The sequence below is a fragment of the Neoarius graeffei genome, chromosome 11, assembly GCF_027579695.1.
Source record: "Neoarius graeffei isolate fNeoGra1 chromosome 11, fNeoGra1.pri, whole genome shotgun sequence".
Lineage (NCBI taxonomy): Eukaryota > Metazoa > Chordata > Actinopteri > Siluriformes > Ariidae > Neoarius > Neoarius graeffei.
In genome coordinates, this window is record NC_083579.1 from 49,511,294 (window position 1) to 49,534,337 (window position 23,044).

The following is a 23,044-nucleotide window of genomic DNA, read 5'->3' on the forward strand; positions in this document are numbered from 1 at the left end:
CACACAGAAAGGCCCTCGTCGGCTACTGGGCTCGAACCCGGACCTTCTTGCTGTGAGGCGACAGCGCTAACCACTACACCACCGTGCCGCCCTTCTTGACAAATCACCATAGTATAAGAGGAATAATACACAGTGAGACGAGATGGGCCATGTCACAGCACCCCGTCATTTATTATTTTCCTAAAACAGCACCTATTTTATTCTTTACCAATTGTTAATGTTTAAGAAGGTACAGCAGCAGTCAAAAGTTTGGACACACCTAAGATACGGAATTTTGTTTATTTAAAAAAAATTTTATTAAAAAAAAAAAAATCCACACAATTTTTCATGTGTGACCCTCCATTATAAAACCAGTTGCAAGTCACGATTTTGAGATCACTGGAGATATACATTTTACTGGCTAAAATAATTACATTTTAGATTTTGGCATAAGAGTATAATTCCTACACTTGGAAAGAATTTTGCCAAAATTCATGCCTTATGACCTTTAAAACATGCTTTTATTGAGATGATGTATTCAAATCCTGGCAGAAATTTGTTAAATCAATTTTAAAAAAAAACAAAAAAGGGCAGCAAAAAACCCTTCAGACTTTGTACCACTAATTGTGCATTTCTGAGCAAAACCCTTCATGTCTGGTATGAAATTACAGTGGAGATGTCCGCACTCACTAGATTCAGTTTTTCATTGTGACAATTTCAATGAGTACTCAATAAAATGATATAAACAAATTCATCTTGTGTAACCAAAATCCCCTTGTTGCTATAAATGATCTGTACGAGGGGTTCTCAACCTTTTCTACTTTAAGGCCCACTTATTCAAAGTCGGGGACCATTAAAAAAAGATCCCCAATTATTTTGTCTCATCTATTCTATTAGAATCTAATAATCTATTGTAAAGTGTATTAATGGGATACAACATCATTCCCTGATACAGATGGGAGCCCAGAATTAAATAAATGCAATAAAAACAAACTGTTTGTAATTGTAGGTATTGTATTTAAAACCATATGGATGTGCCAGAAGCCAAACTATGCATGCAGGGCGTTCTCAGTCAAAAGGGATTAATGATCCAAAAGTGGAGTCTGGTCCATTAACACAGGAACTTATTGCCATGTTTGTGTGCAGCAAACCAGCAAGTTATTAAAACCAAAAAGTACACTCAAAAGAAGTGGATATACACTGCAAAAAGTAAAATCTAACCAAGATTAAATATCTTAAATCAAGACAAAATATGCTTGTTATTTGTCTGCCAAGATAATTCTCCTTTCCAGGCAGGTTTTGTGTAAGAGTATTTCACTTACTTTAAAGGAAAAGTCCACCGTACTTCCATAATGAAATATGCTCTTATCTGAATTGAGACGAGCTGCTCCGTACCTCTCCGAGCTTTGCGTGACCTCCCAGTCAGTCAGACGCGCTGTCACTCCTGTTAGCAATGTAGCTAGGCTCAGCATGGCCAATCGTATTTTTTGGGGCTGTAGTTAGATGCGACCAAACTCTTCCGCGTTTTTCCTGTTTACATAGGTTTATATGACCAGTGACATGAAACAAGTTCAGTTACACAAATTGAAATGTAGCGATTTTCTATGCTATGGAAAGTCCGCACTATAATGACAGGCGCACTAACGCCTTCTGCGCGCTTCGACAGCGCATTGATGATAAAAACAGGAGTGAAGGCATCAATGCGCTGCCGAAGCGCGCAGAAGGTGTTAGTACGCCTGTCATTATAGTGCGGACTTTCCATAGCATAGAAAATCGCTACATTTCAATTTGTGTAACTGAACTTGTTTCATGTCACTGGTCATATAAACCTATGTAAACAGGAAAAACGCGGAAGAGTTTGGTCGCATCTAACTACAGCCCCAAAAAATACGATTGGCCATGCTGAGCCTAGCTACATTGCTAACAGGAGTGACAGCGCGTCTGACTGCGTCTGACTGACTGGGAGGTCGCGCAAAGCTCGGAGAGGTACGGAGCAGCTCGTCTCAATTCAGATAAGAGCATATTTCATTATGGAAGTACGGTGGACTGTTCCTTTAAGCATTTTTTCCCCTCAATTATCTTAATAAGGTATTATAACTTGTTATTGAGATTTTATTACTGGTTATGAGTAAGTTCTGTCTTAAAATGAGAATTACCATAATTTCATCGGTGTTATATTAACCATGACAAGTTTGTCAAAGTCAGAATTTCTTATTTCAAGCATCTTATCCTTTCTTTTAATCTCTTAACACAAAACAGATAACTAAATTAAATGAATTGTCGTATTGTCAATCTGGCAACAAAAATAGGCGACAAAATGGATTGGTTTGTTGTTTTGATTTTGATTTATTTGGCCGTCTCAGTTGGTATAAACACTTACTTAAACAGAGCACACCAATACGCCCAGATGAAATAGTCAAACTGTTGGTTGGGGGACAAAGTATCTAGCATGTTAAAATGAGTAGTACAACTTTACTTGTTTTTAGTATAAATACACTAGTTTTAAGACATCTGTGGGGTTTCTAAAGCTAGATATATTTACTTGTTTTTAAAAATCTTGCCAAGTCAAATTTTCTTGTTCTGTTGGCAGATAATTTTGCTTATTTTAAGCTTATTCCTAATTTTATAACTTTTTTTCTTGTTTTTGTAAGCCAGGTTTTTGCAGTGTAGAAACCACTCAATGGGATTAGATCCTTACACGCTAACAAAGAAGGATTTTTCCTACGAGTTGGAAAAATTATCCATCTGTTGAGTTCCCTGATATCTCAGGCTACATCCACACGACAACGGCAACGAGATGTTATTTAAAAATATATCGCGTCCAAATGGGCAACGATCAGTAAAATATCAGGTCCATATGGCAATGCAACGCTTGCTGAAAACGATGCAATACACATGCCACACCTCTAGGGGCGCTGTAAGACGGTCCCTTCGGAGACACCAGAACAATAGAAGTAGTAAGGACGCATGCGCATAAACTATTATGCGCGAGACTTCATATTAGCCACAAAGTCAGAAAAATCTGTTCGTAAAATTACATTATAATGACCAAATACAATGAAAAGTATTTTTCCAGTCTCACCTGTGAAAGGTAATCCCATGTGATCTCGTTTGGACGGTAAACCTGTTGGTACAGTTAAACGCAGCTAATCTTTATTCTCCGCTTTGACCTATCCAATATGGCGGCGAGGATGACGTATGATTCTACGCGGAAGGTGGCGTCTTTAATGGTCCGGAATAAATTGAATGCTACACGTTGATGGATTAATTTGTTGTTTCTCACCTGTGAAAGGTAATCCCATATGATCTCGTTTGGATGGTAAACCTGTTGGTACAGTTAAACGCAGCACATGAATCTTTATTCTCCGCTTTGACCTATCCAATATGGCGGCGAGGATGACGTACGATTCTATGCGGAAGGCGGCGTCTTTAATGGTCCGGAATAAATTGAATGCTACATGTTGATGGATTAATTTGCTCTTCTACGCCCTTTTTGAGGAATGTATTGTAGGACTTAAACCAACATCTGAAGAGGTGAGATCGCTCCTTTTTTTCCCTATTTTTGCTGGCGGGATTGACTCTGCCCTAAGGGCTATTCTCTCTCTCTCTCTCTCTCTCTCTCTCTCTCACTTTGTACCATTACACAATAAATATTCACAGTGAAAATATTTTGTAAGCGCGTTTCATGAACCAAGTTATAGGATTTGTTGACAACTCGCATCGAGTTCGTTACACTTCTACCCGGTGTGAAGCACTCACAGTCATGTGGTTGTGACGTCATCGTAAACAAATCCGTTCTACTCATCCAGACGACTTCACAACGGCAACGTTGCCAGATCTTTCCACTCTGGAACCCGTTCTCAAAAAGATTGCGTTTTGGGCACCCAAAACGCCGGTGCCGTGTGGACGCCAGGCCTAAACGATAAGCAATTGTATCGGAGTCACCTGAATCCGTTGCCGTGTGGACAGGGCCTCAAACTACCTGGTGCTGCAGATATCGTTCTACACGGACAAACAGATTAAAACCTGGAAAAGCATGGAGGCGTACGACTGTGTGTGTGTCTGGGTTAAAGATCTGGGGATCAGGACACTACAAGATAGATGGCAGTAGACAGATCCAAGTGCAGGAACAGTGTTTATTAGCAGGCGTGATAGTTACAAAAACAGAACAGAAAGCAGAGCGTTTAAACAGCGTTATAGACATGGCTAAAAACAAACATGACCATGAGAATACTTCAAAGTCTCTATGAAGTCAGCGTCTGTATCTGAACGTGCTGACTGCGCTCAAATCAATGTCAGGTGTTTCCCATAACGACTGGGTCCCAAGTGCACGCACAACACTCCATGAGTGAACACGGCCACTCGACCTGCACCAGGCTCAAGCGTGCAAAGGCGCAACAGTCAAATGTTCACCTGCTGTGGAACTTTTAGCTCACGTGTATATCACCATCAAAATGCCTCATTTTCATCGATAACCCATCGAAAAGCATCGCGAGCTGTCGTGTGACCGCAGCTTAAGGAGGCGGATGTGACATAGGATGCAACTCAACAGTTGTCAGGGTATCTGCACATTTTTCCAAGTACAAATTTAAAGACTTTTTAAGACCTTTTCAAGACCTCTAAATGGAAAAAATTAAGACTGTACCATGGCAAAGAAAATGATAACTACGACAACTTAAAACTGTTTTTTGCAATAGATTTTTTTACTAACTTTAAGAAGAATGCACACAATTGGTGAACAACAGGGTGCATCAATGGCAACTGTTAGACATACAAACAGCTGAAGCAAAGTCATGTGTTTTGGGCCTGCAGAACTACTGTAGCTGCAAGGAGAAGACTGGTGTTTACTGGAGAAAACACAAAATAAACACAAAATACAAAATAAACTCCGCCGAGTGCGCGCGCACACACTACTGCCTCCGCCGAGTGCGCGCACGCGCACACCGCATGTCGGGGCTGCGGATCAGCAAAGTCGGCGGGGAATTTGTGGTTATTATCAGTACAAACAGCGTGAATCACAACTTAAATGAGTGTGGTTCAGTTTGACATTGTCAGTCCGTTAGATAAACATTTAATTTTATTAAAATCGAAAATTAATATTTAGAACCTGTGGGCTACAAAAATAATAAGTCATTAAAGTAGCCGGCTGGACTTAATTGTGTGCCGGCTGTATGGCCGGCAGCCGGAGCTTGTGGAAAGCCCTGTATAGGGCCTGACTAGCCTTTGATTACACACTAAACGAATTATCTTTCATTTTTGGCACTTTTTCTGTTTGTGTAGATGGGAAGACATACTGAGAATCCAAATCGCCAACATTTTAAATAATAATTGTTTTGAATTATTTCTTGTCTTATTTAATGAAGGTTGTAATAGAATTAGCCTACATTTGGCTTAAGCTGGATGAGACAGAGACATAATTTTATAGCCATTTGTTAAACAGCTGACAGGGAACGTAATTAACCGTTCCGGGAACGCAATTTTTTTGTTCTAACCGGTTCGGGAACGTCTATTTAATGGTGGAACCCAAAACCGGAAACGTTAAAATTCCGTTTCTGTTCAGAACGAACCAATAGAAAAAAAATTCTGGTTCAAAGCCCTGATAATAAGTAGTAATTATTATCAACTACTAATAAATAATAAGTAGTGATTATTAAAATGCTATAAAATTGAGTTATAAGAGTTAAAATTATTGTTAAAAAGTAGTAGTAGTAGTAGTGATACAAAATTATTCATGGATTATAGATAATTTGTTTTTAATAGTGAACACTGATATTATAACAATTGGACTGATAAGAACATTAACAACAAGTATTACTAGTAGTATTATTGTTTATTATTCTTCGTAGTAGTACAGTTATTTTATATCATCTCATTATCTGTAGCCGCTTTATCCTGTTCCACAGGGTTGCAGGCAAGCTGGAGCCTATCCCAGCTGACTACGGGTGAAAGGCGGGGTACACCCTGGACAAGTCGCCAGGTCATCACAGGGCTGACACATAGACACAGACAACCATTCACACTCACATTCACACCTACGGTCAATTTAGAGTCACCAGTTAACCTAACCTGCATGTCTTTGGACTGTGGGGGAAACCGGAGCACCCGGAGGAAACCCACGCAGACACGGGGAGAACATGCAAACTCCACACAGAAAGGCCCTCGCCGGCCACGGGGCTCGAACCCAGGACCTTCTTGCTGTGAGGCGACAGCGCTAACCACTACACCACCGTGCCGCCCAAATTATTTATACTGTACTATATTTAGAATTATTGTATTTTCTGGAGTTCTTTTTAATTGAGTTTTGAAATAAAGGTTTATATATTTATATTAAACTTAGTACAATAAACAATGTTAATTATGTAAAAAAAATGATGCTAATCATTATTATTATTATGTCCTATAAGTCCCATTTTCCACCTGACTCTTGTGCGCATGCGCGAACCCCCCTGCGTTTCACTCCGGAGTGCTTGACCTCTAACACGCACGCGCGCGCGCCTCGTGTCCATGAAAAACCAGTTTCCCAGTGGGCGTGTCCCCAGCGCTGCGTTATCGCCTTTAAACACATTTGTGTGGTCCAGCGCTTTTTATCGCAAACGATTCTTCTCCTTATTTGGGGGGTATTTGTCATCCCCCAACCACTTGTCATTAAACAGACATCTTCCCATAATTATCAACGCTTTCTAGCGCCCGCGTAAGCTACCTGCGTATCTCTCACTCTTCACAACCACCACACCACACCACACTTCCTCCAGTAGCCTCCTAGCGTTAGTTCTTGATCTACGGAATGCACAGAACGCACAGAACCGATGCTGCCCCCAAAAGGTACGCTGGTCACTTTTAAAATTACGGTTAAAAAAATACCCCAAACCGGATGGAGACATTTCACTCGTTCGGTCCAAGATTAAATTTAATACCTCCTTTTCGAAAATTCCAGTCATTCCAAACAATTTAAGACGTTTTTAGGCCTTGAAAACCGAAAGTTGTATTTAAGACTTTTTAAGGACCCGTGGGAACCCTGGTTGTACCCAACTATGAGTAAAAACTAGCTTCAACTTGGGGGGTGAAGGGCCGTGGACCAGTGGTTGAGAAACACTGATCTATAAGAAGGCTTCTGACTGGCCGCGTGTTGTGAACTGTACATATGAAGAAGTGCTGCAGCCCATCAGAAGCCTTATGCATAGCATAAATTCCTGTATGAACCATAGCGGGAGAAATCGCAACCATAGTTAAAAGTTGAGCGATTTAGTTGCAGATTTCTTTGCACAACCCTGGGAAGAGGATATTATAACTGATATCAAGAACAACGAAGATGAATTCGAGTGGCACTTTGACCCAAAAACAAACAAACAAAAAAGACCGATTTCGAGTTGGTCATGGAAAATGCTAAGCTGCCGATGCCAGTGATGTCGACCAAGTTGAGTGACAGAATGCTTCAAAGGTGAGTCATGTTTTTATAGCATGTGAGCAGTGATCATAATATTTCTGTTGTGGAAGTTGCGGTTGCGAGGGAGATCAAACACGATAAGAATCGCCAGAAGCTTCCCAGTTATGTGTTGACATTCCAAAGACTTACAGAAGCCTAACATTACATTACATTAATATGCACTGTGTGGACAAGCGTTGGAGGAACATGAGTAGTAAGCAACCGTAACCCAGGATGAGAAGTTTCAGTTACATTCAATTCCAAGACTTTGACAAAGAACTGGAATATAATTAATATGTGTATCGACACAGACAGGCCTTTCTATTGAATGATACATGAATAATATATTTCTTAAGCGCATTCCAAATAAATCTCAACGCTCTTACAAAATCGATATATGTAAAAAATACGCCATATTAAAATACATATTCACTGTATCTAAAAATACCGATCAACAATGTCGAATGGTTATCTTTGATTAAACAAGTAAGTTTTTAGGGTTTTTTTTTTTCTTGAAAGTTTCACCGAAGGGTGCTTCACGCATCTCCAATGGATACACAGTCTGGGGGTAGCCTGGCAAGCCAGACTAAATGTGAATATTTAGTCTGGCCTCGATCCGTAGACATTTCCGAAGGGTGTGGGAGGAACAACCCGCTGTCTTTCAAACCGTCTCTGTGCGTATAGGCCAACGCTCTGACCAATCAGCGCAACAGTGACGTAGTCAGAGCGACAGAAAGCAGTGGGGGAGGCCCTGAAATAAATAATTTTTCAAAATGCGTATTAATTAATAAACAGGTTCTAGATATTAAGAAGTTTGGAGATAATGACCACAAGTTTGGAGTCTGTACCACATACTTAACATACACTCATTTTTTTCAAGTGTTTTTCAAGGGTTTGCTTAAACTGTTTTTGAGAGTTTTTATTTAGTGGTGTTTGGTGAAATAATTTCCCTTAAATTTAAAATAACGGGAAAATAAGAAACAATCAAAAAGTAATGTTTCAAAGCTGTTTATTAATTCTTCGTACTGCACAAACTAGCCCCATCCTTTTGGCTACGAGCGGAGCCAGCTGGTAGATCAGACTTTTGCCATAGCCGGTCGGCAAAACAGCGAAAACGTCCTTCTTGAAAAGGAATGAGTGGAGAGCCTCTTCCTGCTCATGTTTCAACGAAAACTCCAAGTCTAATTCTTCTAAAACTGATTCCAAAGCGGAGTCAAACGCGCGCTGTTCACTAGCCGTAGCCATCTTTCCTGTTGTGCTTTCTCCAGCGTCGCGCAGCTTTGTCGTCACTCCTGCAAAAGCCCGCCCAAAGAATCCAAACAAAAACCTTGCGTTGTGATTGGCGGGCACGATTTGATGCCCGGGGTGTTTTGTTGATATGGTGCGAGGCTAGACCCACTCGCAGGCAAAAAATATTTTTGGCCGCTAGGCGGGTGGGTCTAGTTTACTAGGCTAGTCTGGGGGCACAAGTAGAGAATGCTCGTGCTCCGTAGCGGTTTCATTGACGAGTGTTCATTGTGATGCCGAGTGCCTACAGTAGCCGCACATGACAGACTAGACTAAATTTAATCAAACAGACCCAACATCTTTTATTGTATTGGTTTCCTACAGCTCAATGAACTCCTCTTTTTTTCCAGCTACACATACTGTACCAGATCAGGCTTGGTGGAACACCGTGCTCTCAGTTTTTCTATCCAAAGAAGTGATCCAGGTGGTCTTCCAGTGACACTTTCCTCACCTTAACTTCGGCTAGCTAGGCAACAGCACCTCTACAAACACATCTGAGCCTTTCTGAGCCCTACAAGGACATAATGTGCCCTTAAACAGATGTGCTGTCTCCAGATGGAGCCGATGATGAAAAGATACAGGTGCAGGTAGATAAAGGAAAAGCAGGACAGAGTGGAGGTTATGGGTGAGGGCGAGGCTGAAGAAGTGGGCGTGGCTATGACCGAGGGGTCGAAGCAGGGGGGTCTTTTGTTATTATTCATGAACCATAGACAACATTTTCAAGGAACTTCAGAATTTTGGAACTTTGAACTGTAGACTAAAGGGGTGTTCACACGGCACATACTTGCATCGATGCTGCACCGATGTATTTTGTTGCGATATATCTTACACTGGTGTAAATTTTGTGGAGCGTTCACACGTCACAAACCTGCTTACTAGAGAGAAGCGTGTTAGCACCGGTGCAGCCCCACTTGCGTTCACACGGCAGTTTTTGCGACCGTGCTATACGATAGTAATAATGCAGAAATGAAATATGCGCATGTGTGAAAATGTACTTCCTTTTCCCGGTTGTCATGGCATCACCAAGTGCCGGGAAAACAACGTGGATGAAGACACCAGTGTTGCCAGATACTGCTGACGTTTTCCAGCCCAAAATATGTTCAAATCCACCAAAATGTACTTAAAACTGCCCAATCTGGCAACACTGGAAAACACGCAGTTCTGTTGTTGTTGATATTCGCCATTTTGGAAGCGCAAAATACCAGGATGCAAATTATGCAATGCCCGTATGTAATCAACTCTCCTCACGCGTAGCGAGTCTACCCCTGTAGCGTTCAGACGTCCCATTTTATATCGGTGCTGCCCTGCAAACTAGCATTTACTCCGGAGTAAATTTCTTAAACCACCTCCCGAGCAGGGTTCGATTTGCACCGGTTTAAGCAGCTTTCAGGGGCTACACCGGTATAACTTTGTACCGTGTGAACGCTCTACCGGGGCAGCCCCGGTGCTACACCGGAGTAAAAGTTGCTGTATGAACACCCCTTAAGAGGATGGAAATACAGGTGCTGGTCATATAATTAGAATATCATAAAAAAGTTGATTTATTTCAGTAATTCCATTCAAAAAGTGAAACTTGTATATTATATTTCATTCATTACACACAGACTGATATATTTCAAATGTTTATTTCTTTTAATTTTGATGATTATAACTGACAACTAATGAAAATCCAAAATTCAGTATCTCAGGAAATTAGAATATTACTTAAGACCAATACAAAAAAAAGGATTTTTAGAAATGTTTGCCAACTGAAAAGTATGAGCATGTACAGCACTCAATACTTAGTTGTGGCTCCTTTTGCCTGAATTACTGCAGCAATGCGGTGTGGCATGGAGTCGATCAGTCTGTGGCACTGCTCAGGTGTTATGAGAGCCCAGGTTGCTCTGATAGTGGCCTTCAGTTCTTCTGCATTGTTGGGTCTGGCGTATCGCATCTTCCTCTTCACAACACCCCATAGATTTTCTATGGGGTTAAGGTCAGGCGAGTTTGCTGGCCAATTAAGAACAGGGATACCATGGTCCTTAAACCAGGTACTGGTAGCTTTGGCACTGTGTGCAGGTGCCAAGTCCTGTTGGAAAATGAAATCTGCATCTCCATAAAGTTGGTCAGCAGCAGGAAGCATGAAGTGCTCTAAAACTTCCTGGTAGACGGCTGCGTTGACCTTGGACCTCAGAAAACACAGTGGACCAACACCAGCAGATGACATGGCACCCCAAACCATCACTGACTGTGGAAACTTTACACTGGACCTCAAACAATGTGGATTCTGTGCCTCTCCTCTCTTCCTCCAGACTCTGGGACCTTGATTTCCAAAGGAAATGCAAAATTTACTTTCATCAGAGAACATAACTTTGGACCACTCAGCAGCAGTCCAGTCCTTTTTGTCTTTAGCCCAGGCGAGACGCTTCTGACGCTGTCTCTTGTTCAAGAGTGGCTTGACACAAGGAATGCGACAGCTGAAACCCATGTCTTGCGTACATCTGTGCGTGGTGGTTCTTGAAGCACTGACTCCAGCTGCAGTCCACTCTTTGTGAATCTCCCCCACGTTTTTGAATGGGTTTTGTTTAACAATCCTCTCCAGGGTGCGCTTATCCCTATTGCTTGGACACTTTTTTCTACCACATCTTTTCCTTCCCTTCGCCTCTCTATTAATGTGCTTGGACACAGAGCTCTGTGAACAGCCAGCCTCTTTAGCAATGACCTTTTGTGTCTTGCCCTCCTTGTGCAAGGTGTCAGTGGTCGTCTTTTGGACAACTGTAAGTCAGCAGTCTTCCCCATGATTGTGTCGCCTACAGAATGAGACTGAGAGACCGTTTAAAGACCTTTGCAGGTGTTTTGAGTTAATTAGCTGATTAGAGTGTGACATCAGGTGTCTTCAATATTGAACCTTTTCACAATATTCTAATTTTCTGAGATACTGAATTTGGGATTTTCATTAGTTGTCAGTTATAATCATCAAAATTAAAAGAAATAAACATTTGAAATATATCAGTCTGTGTGTAATGAATGAATATAATATACAAGTTTCACTTTTTGAATGGAAATACTGAAATAAATCAACTTTCATGATATTCTATGACCAGCACCTGTACATGGAAGATACAAGGGGAAGAATCCTGTTTATTTAAAAAAAAAAAAAAAAAAACTATACTCAGGGATGAGAGTGGGTGGTCATCAAAAAAGCAGAAAACAAAGATGGCGCCCGAAGCCAACGGGGGGGGGGGGGGGGGGGGGGGCTTCAAGATGCCCCCCCCCGGAAAATTTTGAAAAATAAGGCCTTACAAACCACTTGTCCTGCAATCTGAGCTGTAGTAGATTAAAAAAAAAAAATTATATATTATATATCTGTTGTCTTTTTTATATATTTACATGAAAATATGTTTCAAATCAATAGGAGTATTGTTTGAATTCAAGATAAAATCACATTCTACATTCAAGGGTATGCTTATAACTCATGATCAACAAAAACGACAAACTAAATTCACATTAAACTTAAGTTTTATTAATTATCAAAATGTTCATATATTAAATTAAATTTTAGGGTGACTGACCTTTTCTCCCCATGTCCTCATTAGTTGCATATGATTTCTTCAAAAAGTCTTTTGAAATATTTAAGTTTTCAAAACTGTCAGCATTAATTCAGATTTACTGACTATCTATCATATACATGTTCAATGTACTAAATCAAACGAATGCTAAGTTTATGGGATAATGTCTATGTACACTTTATACAATTATTTATAGTTCACAGTCACTTCTCATTTTCATTTAATCATTTCAACGACGACTTCAGCTTTTTGGCCAAAGACAAGAGCTTGTCAGTCCTCTCTGTTTTTTATACTAGCATTGATTTCACGTACCTTTGCTTCGTCTCGCTTGTCAATTGTATTCGGCATTTTGAGTAAAAAAGCCGATACGAAAGAGAAACGCATTTTTGAAGAGCAGCGACGATGAACATGTGCAAGTTTCGATAAAATAGAACAGATGCGGGTACTTTTGTAAGAACTGTTATGATTGGCTTTTGTTCTCTCCCACACTCTTGTAAGAACTGTTATGATTGGCTATCATGCTCTCGCCAGCGATGTTTTGGCCAATTACATTGTAGATAACACGTATTCTACCGCGAGACTTAGCATGGCGAAAATGTGAACATGTAACATCATCGTAGGAATGAATTACGCTTGAGTATCACGAAGGAACATACCCCAACCCCCCCTCAATAAATGAAAAAAAAAAAAAATCTCAACGGATTTGGCATAATATAAAAAGGTTGACTTTTACTCAGAAAAAGCGGAAATCCGCCGAAAAGCGGAAAACTCTCATCCCTGCATACTTTATAAATATTTTAGCATGGCCCCAAAAAAGTACAGTGAAAAAAATTTGGTGTGTAAATCTATAAAGCCATAAGAAATATGTGCCCCAAATATTTTTGAATTATGCATCACTAAGGAGTTTATGTAGTCAACTTTACAAGTAGATTTATTCAAGTCTGACTTTTCGGAAAAAGTAACATCTGACTATTTCAAGCGCCCGTCTCTCAGTTGGTCAAATTTCTTCATCTATGCATCATCGAAAAAGCTTTCCAATTTCCCTTCATGAAAACACAATAACTCAATTTTGAAAATTCGACCCATGAGACTGGTTTTGTAATGGAGGGTGACATTTTAGATTCTTCAAAATAGCCACCGTTTACCTTGACGCTTTGTACACTATTGGCATTCTCTTAACCAGCTTCAGGAGGTCGTCACCTGGAATGCGTTTCAATTAACAGGGTGTCTCGTCAAAAGTTAATTACAGCAATTTCTTGCCTTCTTAATACATCCGAGTCCAAATAGTAGATGTGTTTGGTAAATAATAAAAGCATAGTAAATAGCCGCTTCCACAACTGTAGCAATCCATATTGTCAAGAACCGCTCAGCTAAGTAAAGAGAAACGACATCCATCATTAAGACATGAAGTGTCTTAATTAAATCAAGAACAAACATTGAATTAGAAGGTGCAGCCAAACTTTTGACTGGTACTGTATTTCAAAAACAAAATCAGATTTATTTTCGCCTCTCTGGCAACAATAACCTGACGAAAAAAAAAAAAAAGGAGTAAATCAGAAGAAAAACTTTTTCTTGGCAAATATACGGCATTTTAAAATGCTTTTCTCATCATGCTGCCCTGACTAATACAATACCAATAGAAAGAGAACATTTCTTACTAATTACATTCAAAGTCATCTCGTAGCAAAAATCTTTATCTGAAGCAAAGATCTGGAGAATTATTTATTTAAAAGCATGAAAAGCATGTTGCTGTTGTAGTAATGAGGATTTGAGGAAGTCGTTACCTGTGCATGTGCTCCACCCCGGTGAAGATCATGATACCATACGTGAGTCCGCTCTGCACTAGAAAGTGTAAAGCATACCTGGGGGGGGAGAAAGAATTGTTATTATGCAGCTGAAACACACTGGCCATTCATTAAATGGGAACAAATCCAGAAGCCACTGCAGCAAGACTGTCAGATTCAATAAATCAATGCAGAATGAATGATGGCATGTTCAGGGACTATCAAACCTGCTCAGTGCTTCTACTTGGCACAAAAAGAAAGTGGCTTTGGCTGACAAAAGGACATAACATCCATATTAATCATCATATCTATTCAAAGATGGGTTTGTGCAAGGCGTTTCATGTCAGTGAAGACTCAGACACAATCCGTGGCAGAGGAGCAACCTTCCCCCAGCCTTGCACAATGCAACATGGAGAGATTCACACACTGTGATTTCACTTCATAGGCGTTTGCTCAAAAAGATTGTTTTGAGAAAGCGAATAGTTGTAACGGAAAAATTCAAATTGTTCTGCCTATTAAGGGATTTTTTTTAAATTCCTAATGTGTTTCAGGTGTTGAACTAAAGAGTTCTCTCACATTTGCATAAGCAAACGCTGGCCTGTTACAACAGTCCGCTGCAGCCTTTAAACAAATTTGAGATGACGTCCTTGCACGGAGGGCGGCACGGTGGTGTAGTGGTTAGCGCTGTCGCCTCACAGCAAGAAGGTCCGGGTTCGAGCCCCGTGACCAACGAGGGCCTTTCTGTGCGGAGTTTGCATGTTCTCCCCGTGTCCGCGTGGGTTTCCTCCGGGTGCTCCGGTTTCCCCCACAGTCCAAAGACATGCAGGTTAGGTTAACTGGTGACTAAATTGCCCGTAGGTGTGAATGTGAGTGTGAATGGTTGTCGGTGTCTATCAGTGCGTTTACATGCACATAGAGAAAATCGAATTTCTGCCGTAGCTTGACTGAAATCGAAGTTCTAAACGCCATGGAAACACCTTAGTCTGGCTGAAATTGAACCAAACTGGATTTCTCGTAATCGAGCTACGCGACCTAGATTATGCGATTGTAGCTGAGCTACTTAGTGCATGTAACCCTATCGAGCTACGTAGTCGAGCTACTTACTTCAGCACTGCCCCTTCCAGAAGTGACGAGACCACAAGCGGGGAACACAACAGCCTCGGTCGGCATGACAACAGTAGTAGAAACGTGCACTTCTGGAGCAATGAGGAGACAGAGTTCATGCTCATTCAGCTTGAGTTGAATATATCTCGATCTTGCTGTCCTCGTCGTCGTTCTTCTTGTGAACACGGAACTGATAACTTTGTTTATCAGGGTTTTTTCTAGAAAAATTTAGTATGAGGGCGCTCACCATGGCGAGGGAGCGAAGCGGGGGGGGAAGATGGTGCCGGTTGTGTCCCCCCCCCCGCCGTGCAAAGCCTTTGAAAAATGCTCTAATGGGACATTCTGAGGCTATCTGAGAGGGAAATTGTAACAAATTGTCTGTCAACATTGAAAAAGAAAGAAGTAATCTTCTTCTGCCCCGGACAGTCTTTGGCTTTCTTCCGTTTCGTGCCGCAGGATGACATCTTTAAATGCCCAAGTGTCAACAAAAACACCTCGCGAACTACTTCTGTCAAAAGCTCCCGCGCCGGTGGGTGAAAGGTCATTCAGTCTCGAGAAATCTCGCTCAACAAGTCAGCTGACCTTGTACCGTATGTAACCCATGTCAAATCTCGCGAGAGCAGCCGCGACAAGTAAACAACTAAACAACATGGCGCCTCAGTCTGGAAAACGCCAATTCGGATTGTTTTTGCACCGTCTGGCGGTGTATCTACTATGATTGGAATATTTTTGGAGCAATTATAACGTATTTGATGATCAGACACATTGTCACATAGTGTTGCTGGGATGTTTTCACGGAGTCGGTAAGAGGGCGCACGCCAAGAGTAAGAGGGCGCAGCGCCCGTTCCCCCGTTTAGACGAAAGCCTGTTTATACTCTTAAATAGCTCTTCATGACGACAACCGGAAGTGTACCAACACGATGGGGCGTGTAGCGCCACCTGTGGCTCGGGCACACAATGTACCTCACACAATAGCTCGATTTCCTTGTGTGCATGTAGGATTGGATTTCTCTGGCACCCCTGCTGGGACCCTTAGCTCGATTACCGACAGCAGCTCGATTTGGATGTGCATGTAAACGCACTGTATGTGTCAGCCCTGTGATGACCTGGTGACTTGTCCAGGGTGTACCCCGCCTTTCGCCCGTAGTCAGCTGGGATAGGCTCCAGCTTGCCTGCGACCCTGTAGAACAGGATAAAGCAGCTACAGATAATGAGATGAGATACTTGCACGGAATATTCAGTTCTATTTTATCTATATAGAGCTTTTAACAAAAAGAAATAAACAAACCTTGTCACAAAGCACCTTTACATAAATCTTAATGTAGATTTATATTTTAGGTCCCTATTGAGGTATTTCACCTGACGTCACAGGGTCACGTGACGCCCCGGTGTCTGCCATTTTGAACGTCAAGCTACATACTAACGCTGCAGACAGAGAGGGAGAACCGGCTTGAAAAAAAACGTGTTACAGACACCTAGAATAGATTAATTTGTCAGTAAGCACTCTATAAATAACCATGGTGTTTGCTTGTTGTGCTGTGGGCTGCCACAACAGACAGGGACAGCGTGCAGGACGCTCCTTTTACCGGTTTCTAGTGATGGGAATTTCGGCTCTTTTTCGGGAGCCGGCTCTTTTGGCTCTTCTTACTATAAGGAGCCGGCTCTTTCAGCTCCCAAACGGCTCCTGAGATTTTATTTTGATTTAATTGCTGCAATTAACTAGTTAATTAATTACATTATTATTTATTTTATCAATAGGATGTTTTCCATTTTATTTTTTAGTTTTTGTAGCCATTGTAAAGCTTTGTAAAGTATAGCAGTGTAACAATGTTCTAGCTATAGAAATAAAACTTACTTACCAATTAATAAATTATTTTCTCACAAACATAATGCAAAACTGTGTTATATTACCAATATAAAATACACAGCTGATTTTCCCCTCCTCAGGTGCCTCACAGACTCCTCTCCCCTGCGCTCCACAGCTTTAAGCATTACACCAATTTTCATATTTTCGCAGCTGTGAATGACATCAACCCCCCCAACCAAAAAAAGTAGGCGTACACCATGCTACTTTTTTTCCTTTGAATGGTAATAGACAACACAAAGACGCAATCGGACAGCAACTTTTTTTGTGAAAGTCTCTCTCTCTCAGGCACCTAAGGACAAAAAACTAATTCGGCTCCCCAACTCGGCTCCCGCCGAAGAGCCGGCTCCCGTCGTTCACTTCAAAGAGCCGGCTCTTTGAACCGGATCGTTCGCGACCGACACATCACTACCGGTTTACTACTGACCCAGACAAGAGGGATTACAGCTGTGAAGAGACAGGATTGGGAGCCAACAGAGTACTCCAGACTTTGCAGTGATCATTTCATTTCAGGTTAGTTTATCAGTTAACGCAATTTTGATAAAACATATAGCAAAAAGTAAATGGGTCAGTGTTTGTTAACCCATCTGAGCAGTGAAACAAGGCAGTGTTAATTTGTCTAGGGTTGCATGTAGCAGACATCAGACATAAAACGCAATAACAAAGGCTAGAAAGAAATGGGACACAGAAATAAATAAACAGGGCTCCATACCAAGGCTGGGTACAGTGTTTGTGATAAAAGACAGATCCAATTTAACACGAATCACAGCTTACTTTCTTGTTAAAATGTGCAAAGGTCTCCACCATCTCATACCGCCTTGCACTGAAGGACTTAAGCATGCCGTCCAAAATGGCTGCGTCACGTGACTTGGTCACGTGGGTGAAATACCTCAATTGACTAAGCGAGAGGTGACCGCGGCAAAGAAAAACTCATGCAGCCAAAAGTTTGTGGACACCTGACCATTCCACACATACTTGCTCTTTGAGCACCCCGTTCCAGATATAGACCCTTTTCAGTCACGTGACCTTCGTAAACGCGACCGCCATTTTGGACATGTAGTGGACTTCGGCTCGAATCAGTTTGAATGCGAGGAAGGCGACAAACGAAAAACATAAAAGAAAAAGGAGCGAGATGCAGAAAACACCTTCACTATCCAGCGACGTAGGGCATTTACAGGGCGAGCAGAGGGAGAGGTATTTGCAAAAATTGAGGTTAGCAGGCTTAGAGAACGACGTTTACCTGCTTCCACCAGGATTGTTCACTGACGTACGGAAGTACACGAAGCCCTCGTCTTTACCTGACTTCGGCCCACATGATCTGTATACCTATGTCGTTAAAAACCCATCGCCATACACATACACGCCAACGTCCGAGGTTTCGGAGTGCGCTCCGGCTTGCTCCAGGAGTGCTCCGGCCGAGGTTCCGGAGCGCACTCCGGCTTTACTGGATTTACTAGTTTACTGTAATTATGATCCGGCAGCTATTTACACCGGATCCAGTGTAAACAGCTGCTGGAGCCAACGTCCGAGAATTAAGCAGCGCGCTCTGGCTTGCTCGCCCTCAAATTAAGCAGCGCGCTCCGGCTTGCTCCCGGAGTGCTCCGGCCGAGGTTCCGGAGCTCGCTCCGGCTTGCTCGCCCTCAAATTAAGCAGCGCGGTCTGGCTTGCTCGCCCTCAAATTAAGCAGCGCGCTCCGGCTTGCTCCGGAGCAAGCCGCTTAATTTGAGGGCGAGCAAGCCGGAGCGAGCTCCGGAACCTCGGCCGGAGCACTCTGGGAGCAAGCCGGAGCGCGCTGCTTAATTCTCGGACGTTGGCTCCGGCAGCTATTTACACTGGATCCGGTGTAAATAGCTGCCGGATCATAATTACAGTAAACTAGTAAATACAGTAAAGGAAAAACTTGAGACTGAAAGGTTTTAACAGTCATCCAAATGACTGAACCTAAACATTGCTACAGTAACATACTAGCTATGATGATGTTGACATTAGCTAGTCAACAATAGCTACTACAGAAGAACAAAGAGGTTATAATGGGTTATTTTAGCCCATTTGGTTACACACTCGCCGCCACAGAATGTTAACAGCAATGTAATGCCTTTTCTGGCTAATTTTATTCGTCTTACCTCCAACAAAGTGGTCACTACACAAGCGTTGGTATGCCGAGGGCTGCCAATCTGTTAATGGCCGCTATCCATCTTCTCCATCGGGATCCGATAAAATGATAACCCTTGCCTTGTTTGTTGATGGTTACTACATCCAGGTGCACAACAATATAGTGGCATGATGGAAGTCTTGCTGAAAATAAAACACTTTCTTTGCTGCCGTTCCTCAATGCTGGCTGTGGTAAACTACTGGCAGTACACGTCCAAAATGGCGGCCGCGTTTGTCGTGACGTCACGTGAAAAGGGTCCATACTCCCCAACCCCCTTTGTTCTTCAAATAACCTGCACCTTTCTGGGAAGGCTTTTCACTAGATTTTGGAGTGTGGCTATGGGGATTTGAGCTCATTCAGCCAGAACAGAATTACTGAGGTCATGCACTGATGTTGGCCGAGGAGGCCCTGGGTGCAGTTGGTGTTTTTCACCCAAAAGGTGTTCAATGGCCTTGAGGTCAGGGTTCTGTGCAGACCACTCATTTTTTACATACCAACCTTGAAAACCCATGTCTTCATGGAGCTTGCTTTGTGCACAGGGGCAGTGTCATGCTGGAACATTCTGGGCTTCTTAGTTCCAGTGAAGAGAAATTGTAATACTACAGCTTACAGTGGTGCTTGAAAGTTTGTGAACCCTTTAGAATTTTCTATATTTCTGCATAAATATGACCTAAAACATCATCAGATTTTCACACAAGTCCTAAAAGTAGATAAAGAGAACGCAGTTAAACAAATGAGACAAAAATATTATACTTGGTCATTTATTTATTGAGGAAAATGATCCAATATTACATATCTGTGAGTGGCAAAAGTATGTGAACCTCTAGGATTAGCAGTTAATTTGAAGGTGAAATTCGAGTCAGGTGTTTTCAATCAATGGGATGACAATCAGGTGTAAGTGGGCACCCTGTTTTATTTAAAGAACAGGGATCTATCAAAGTCTGATCTTCACAACACATGTTTGTGGAAGTGTATCATGACACGAACAAAGGAGATTTCTGAGGACCTCAGAAAAAGCGTTGTTGATGCTCATCAGGCTGGAAAAGGTTACAAAACCATCTCTAAAGAGTTTGGACTCCACCAATCCACAGTCAGACAGATTGTGTACAAATGGAGGAAATTCAAGACCACTGTTACCCTCCCCAGGAGTGGTCGACCAACAAAGATCACTCCAAGAGCAAGGCGTGTAATAGTCTGCGAGGTCACAAAGGACCCCAGGGTAACTTCTAAGCAACTGAAGGCGTTTCTCACATTGGCTAATGCTAATGTTCATGAGTCCACCATTAGCAGAACACTGAACAACAATGGTGTGCATGGCAGGGTTGCAAGGAGAAAGCCACTGCTCTCCAAAAAGAACATTGCTGCTCATCTGCAGTTTGCTCAAGATCACATGGACAAGCCAGAAGGCTATTGGAAAAATGTTTTGTGGATGGATGAGACCAAAATAGAACTTTTTGGTTGAAATGAGAAGCGTTATGTTTGGAGAAAGGAAAACACTGCATTCCAGCATAAGAACCTTATCCCATCTGTGAAACATGGTGGTGGTAGTATCATGGTTTGGGCCTGTTTTGCTGCATCTGGGCCAGGACAGCTTGCCATCATTGATGGAACAATGAATTCTGAATTATACCAGTGAATTCTAAAGGAAAATGTCAGGACATCTGTCCATGAACTCAATTTCAAGAGAAGGTGGGTCATGCAGCAAGACAACGACCCTAAGCACACAAGTCGTTCTACCAAAGAATGGTTAAAGAAGAATAAAGTTAATGTTTTGGAATGGCCAAGTCAAAGTCCTGACCTTAATCCAATGGAAATGTTGTTGAAGGACCTGAAGCGAGCAGTTCATGTGAGGAAACCCACCAACATCCCAGAGTTGAAGCTGTTCTGTATGGAGGAATGGGCTAAAATTCCTCCAAGCCGGTGTGCAGGACTGATCAACAGTTACCGGAAACATTTAGTTGTAGTTATTGCTGCACAAGGGGGTCACACCAGATACTGAAAGCAAAAGGTTCACATACTTTTGCCACTCACAGATATGTAATATTGGATCATTTTCCTCAATAAATAAATGACCAAGTATAATATTTTTGTCTCATTTGTTTAACTGGGTTCTCTTTATCTACTTTTAGGACTTGTGTGAAAATCTGATGACGTTTTAGGTCATATTTATGCAGAAATATAGAAAATTCTAAAGGGTTCACAAACTTTCAAGCACCACTGTACAAACACATTATATATAATTCTGTCCTTCCAACTTTGTGGCAGCCATTTACAGAAGACCCTCATATGATTGTGATGCTCAGGAGTCCATATAGCTTTTTGCCATATAGTATACATCAGAGGCATCATGAGAAGATGATCAATACATAAGAGTTATCCCTCCCCAGGAAGTCAAGCACTCACTTGTTTTCTCTGTCGGGTAAGGTTACATATCCCTATCCACTCCCCTCAACTGTACTTTTGGAATATAAATTACATTAGCTAAAACTTATTATAGCCTAGTTAATAAGATTTCCAGGCAATCAGAACAAGTCGAATGAGTTTATGATTTGTCCATCCCTATCCTGTATATTCTACTGCTGTGCAAATATAACCAATAACAAATATAACACCAATAACATTTCATGATTATCATAAACTGCAGCTTAACAGTATAGTCCATTCCTGAAAAATCGTAATCCTACTCCCTAAACAACACCACACATTCCACAGTCAGAACTCAAAGTTCCCCGTTTACAGGAGTGGAAAGTGATCTCATCTCATTATCTCTAGCCGTTTTATCCTTCTACAGGGTCGCAGGCAAGCTGGAGCCTATCCCAGCTGACTATGGGCGAAAGGCGGGGTACACCCTGGACAAGTCGCCAGGTCATCACAGGGCTGACACATAGACACAGACAACCATTCACACTCACATTCACACCTACGGTCAATTTAGAGTCACCAGTTAACCTAACCTGCATGTCTTTGGACTGTGGGGGAAACCGGAGCACCCGGAGGAAACCCACGCGGACACGGTGAGAACATGCAAACTCCATACAGAAAGGCCCTCGCCGGCCACGGGGCTCGAACCCGGACCTTCTTGCTGTGAGGCGACAGCGCTAACCACTACACCACCGTGCCGCCTGTTTACAACACAAAAAATAATAATAATTCCTAAAATTATCAACAGAATGTCAAGAAGTAACAGCTTTGACATGCCAAAAGATATCTCTGCAATGCAATAAATAGACATCTACTGAGGTTAGCATGCTAACCAGCTAGCACGGAACAGGATGCGCCATCCGTCTCGTCATACCACTTTGTACCTCAAGAGGCAGTAGTCAGTCAGTCACTGTTGCATCCAGTCTGCACCCAGTCCAAAATGAGAGAAGTCATGCGTCGCTGGCAGCTACAAAACACGTTAGCCTCCAAGTTCATATTCCCAAAAACTAAAGAAAAGAGAAGCAAATGAACTACTGCAATTCACTGAAACTACTGGAATCCAGGCACTGAAACGTGGATTTGTGGTTACCATTTTGTGTCAGTATGTTGTGTTTCTTGGAAAAAGTGAAAGAAAAGGGACTCTACTGGAAGAAACTGAATTGTAATGCTAAACACTAAACAAAAGTGACAGACTAGATTTCAGAGTCGCCGCTCACATAACCCAGACATGGTAATGTCATTTTTGGACTGAGTGCATACACTTTGAGCGAGTTTAAAAATATGTTACAGTTACATCCCTAGAAGCTCATGAACAGTTTTAGTGGCTGTGTGGAAGATCTGCCAGTTCAAAAGCAGGCAACTGCAAGAGGGCAATTCCATGTAAATGTCAACCTCACCATGCAAAAATAAAGCAACATGTAATACATCAAAACCACTCCCAGAGATATCACCTAGGCCTGTATTTTACAGATGTGGATAAGT

General features: G+C 41.9%; 1 protein-coding gene across 1 annotated transcript in view; it reads right to left on the reverse strand.

The window, feature by feature from the left end:
* The window catches only part of mboat2a (membrane bound O-acyltransferase domain containing 2a), a 210,087-nt gene that overhangs the window by 63,056 nt on the left and 123,987 nt on the right, over window positions 1-23,044 (reverse strand). The window contains exon 3 of the mRNA XM_060934098.1: window positions 14,022-14,099. Within this exon, the coding sequence (XP_060790081.1) occupies window positions 14,022-14,099 (78 nt within the window). The remainder of the gene's footprint in view (window positions 1-14,021; window positions 14,100-23,044) is intronic.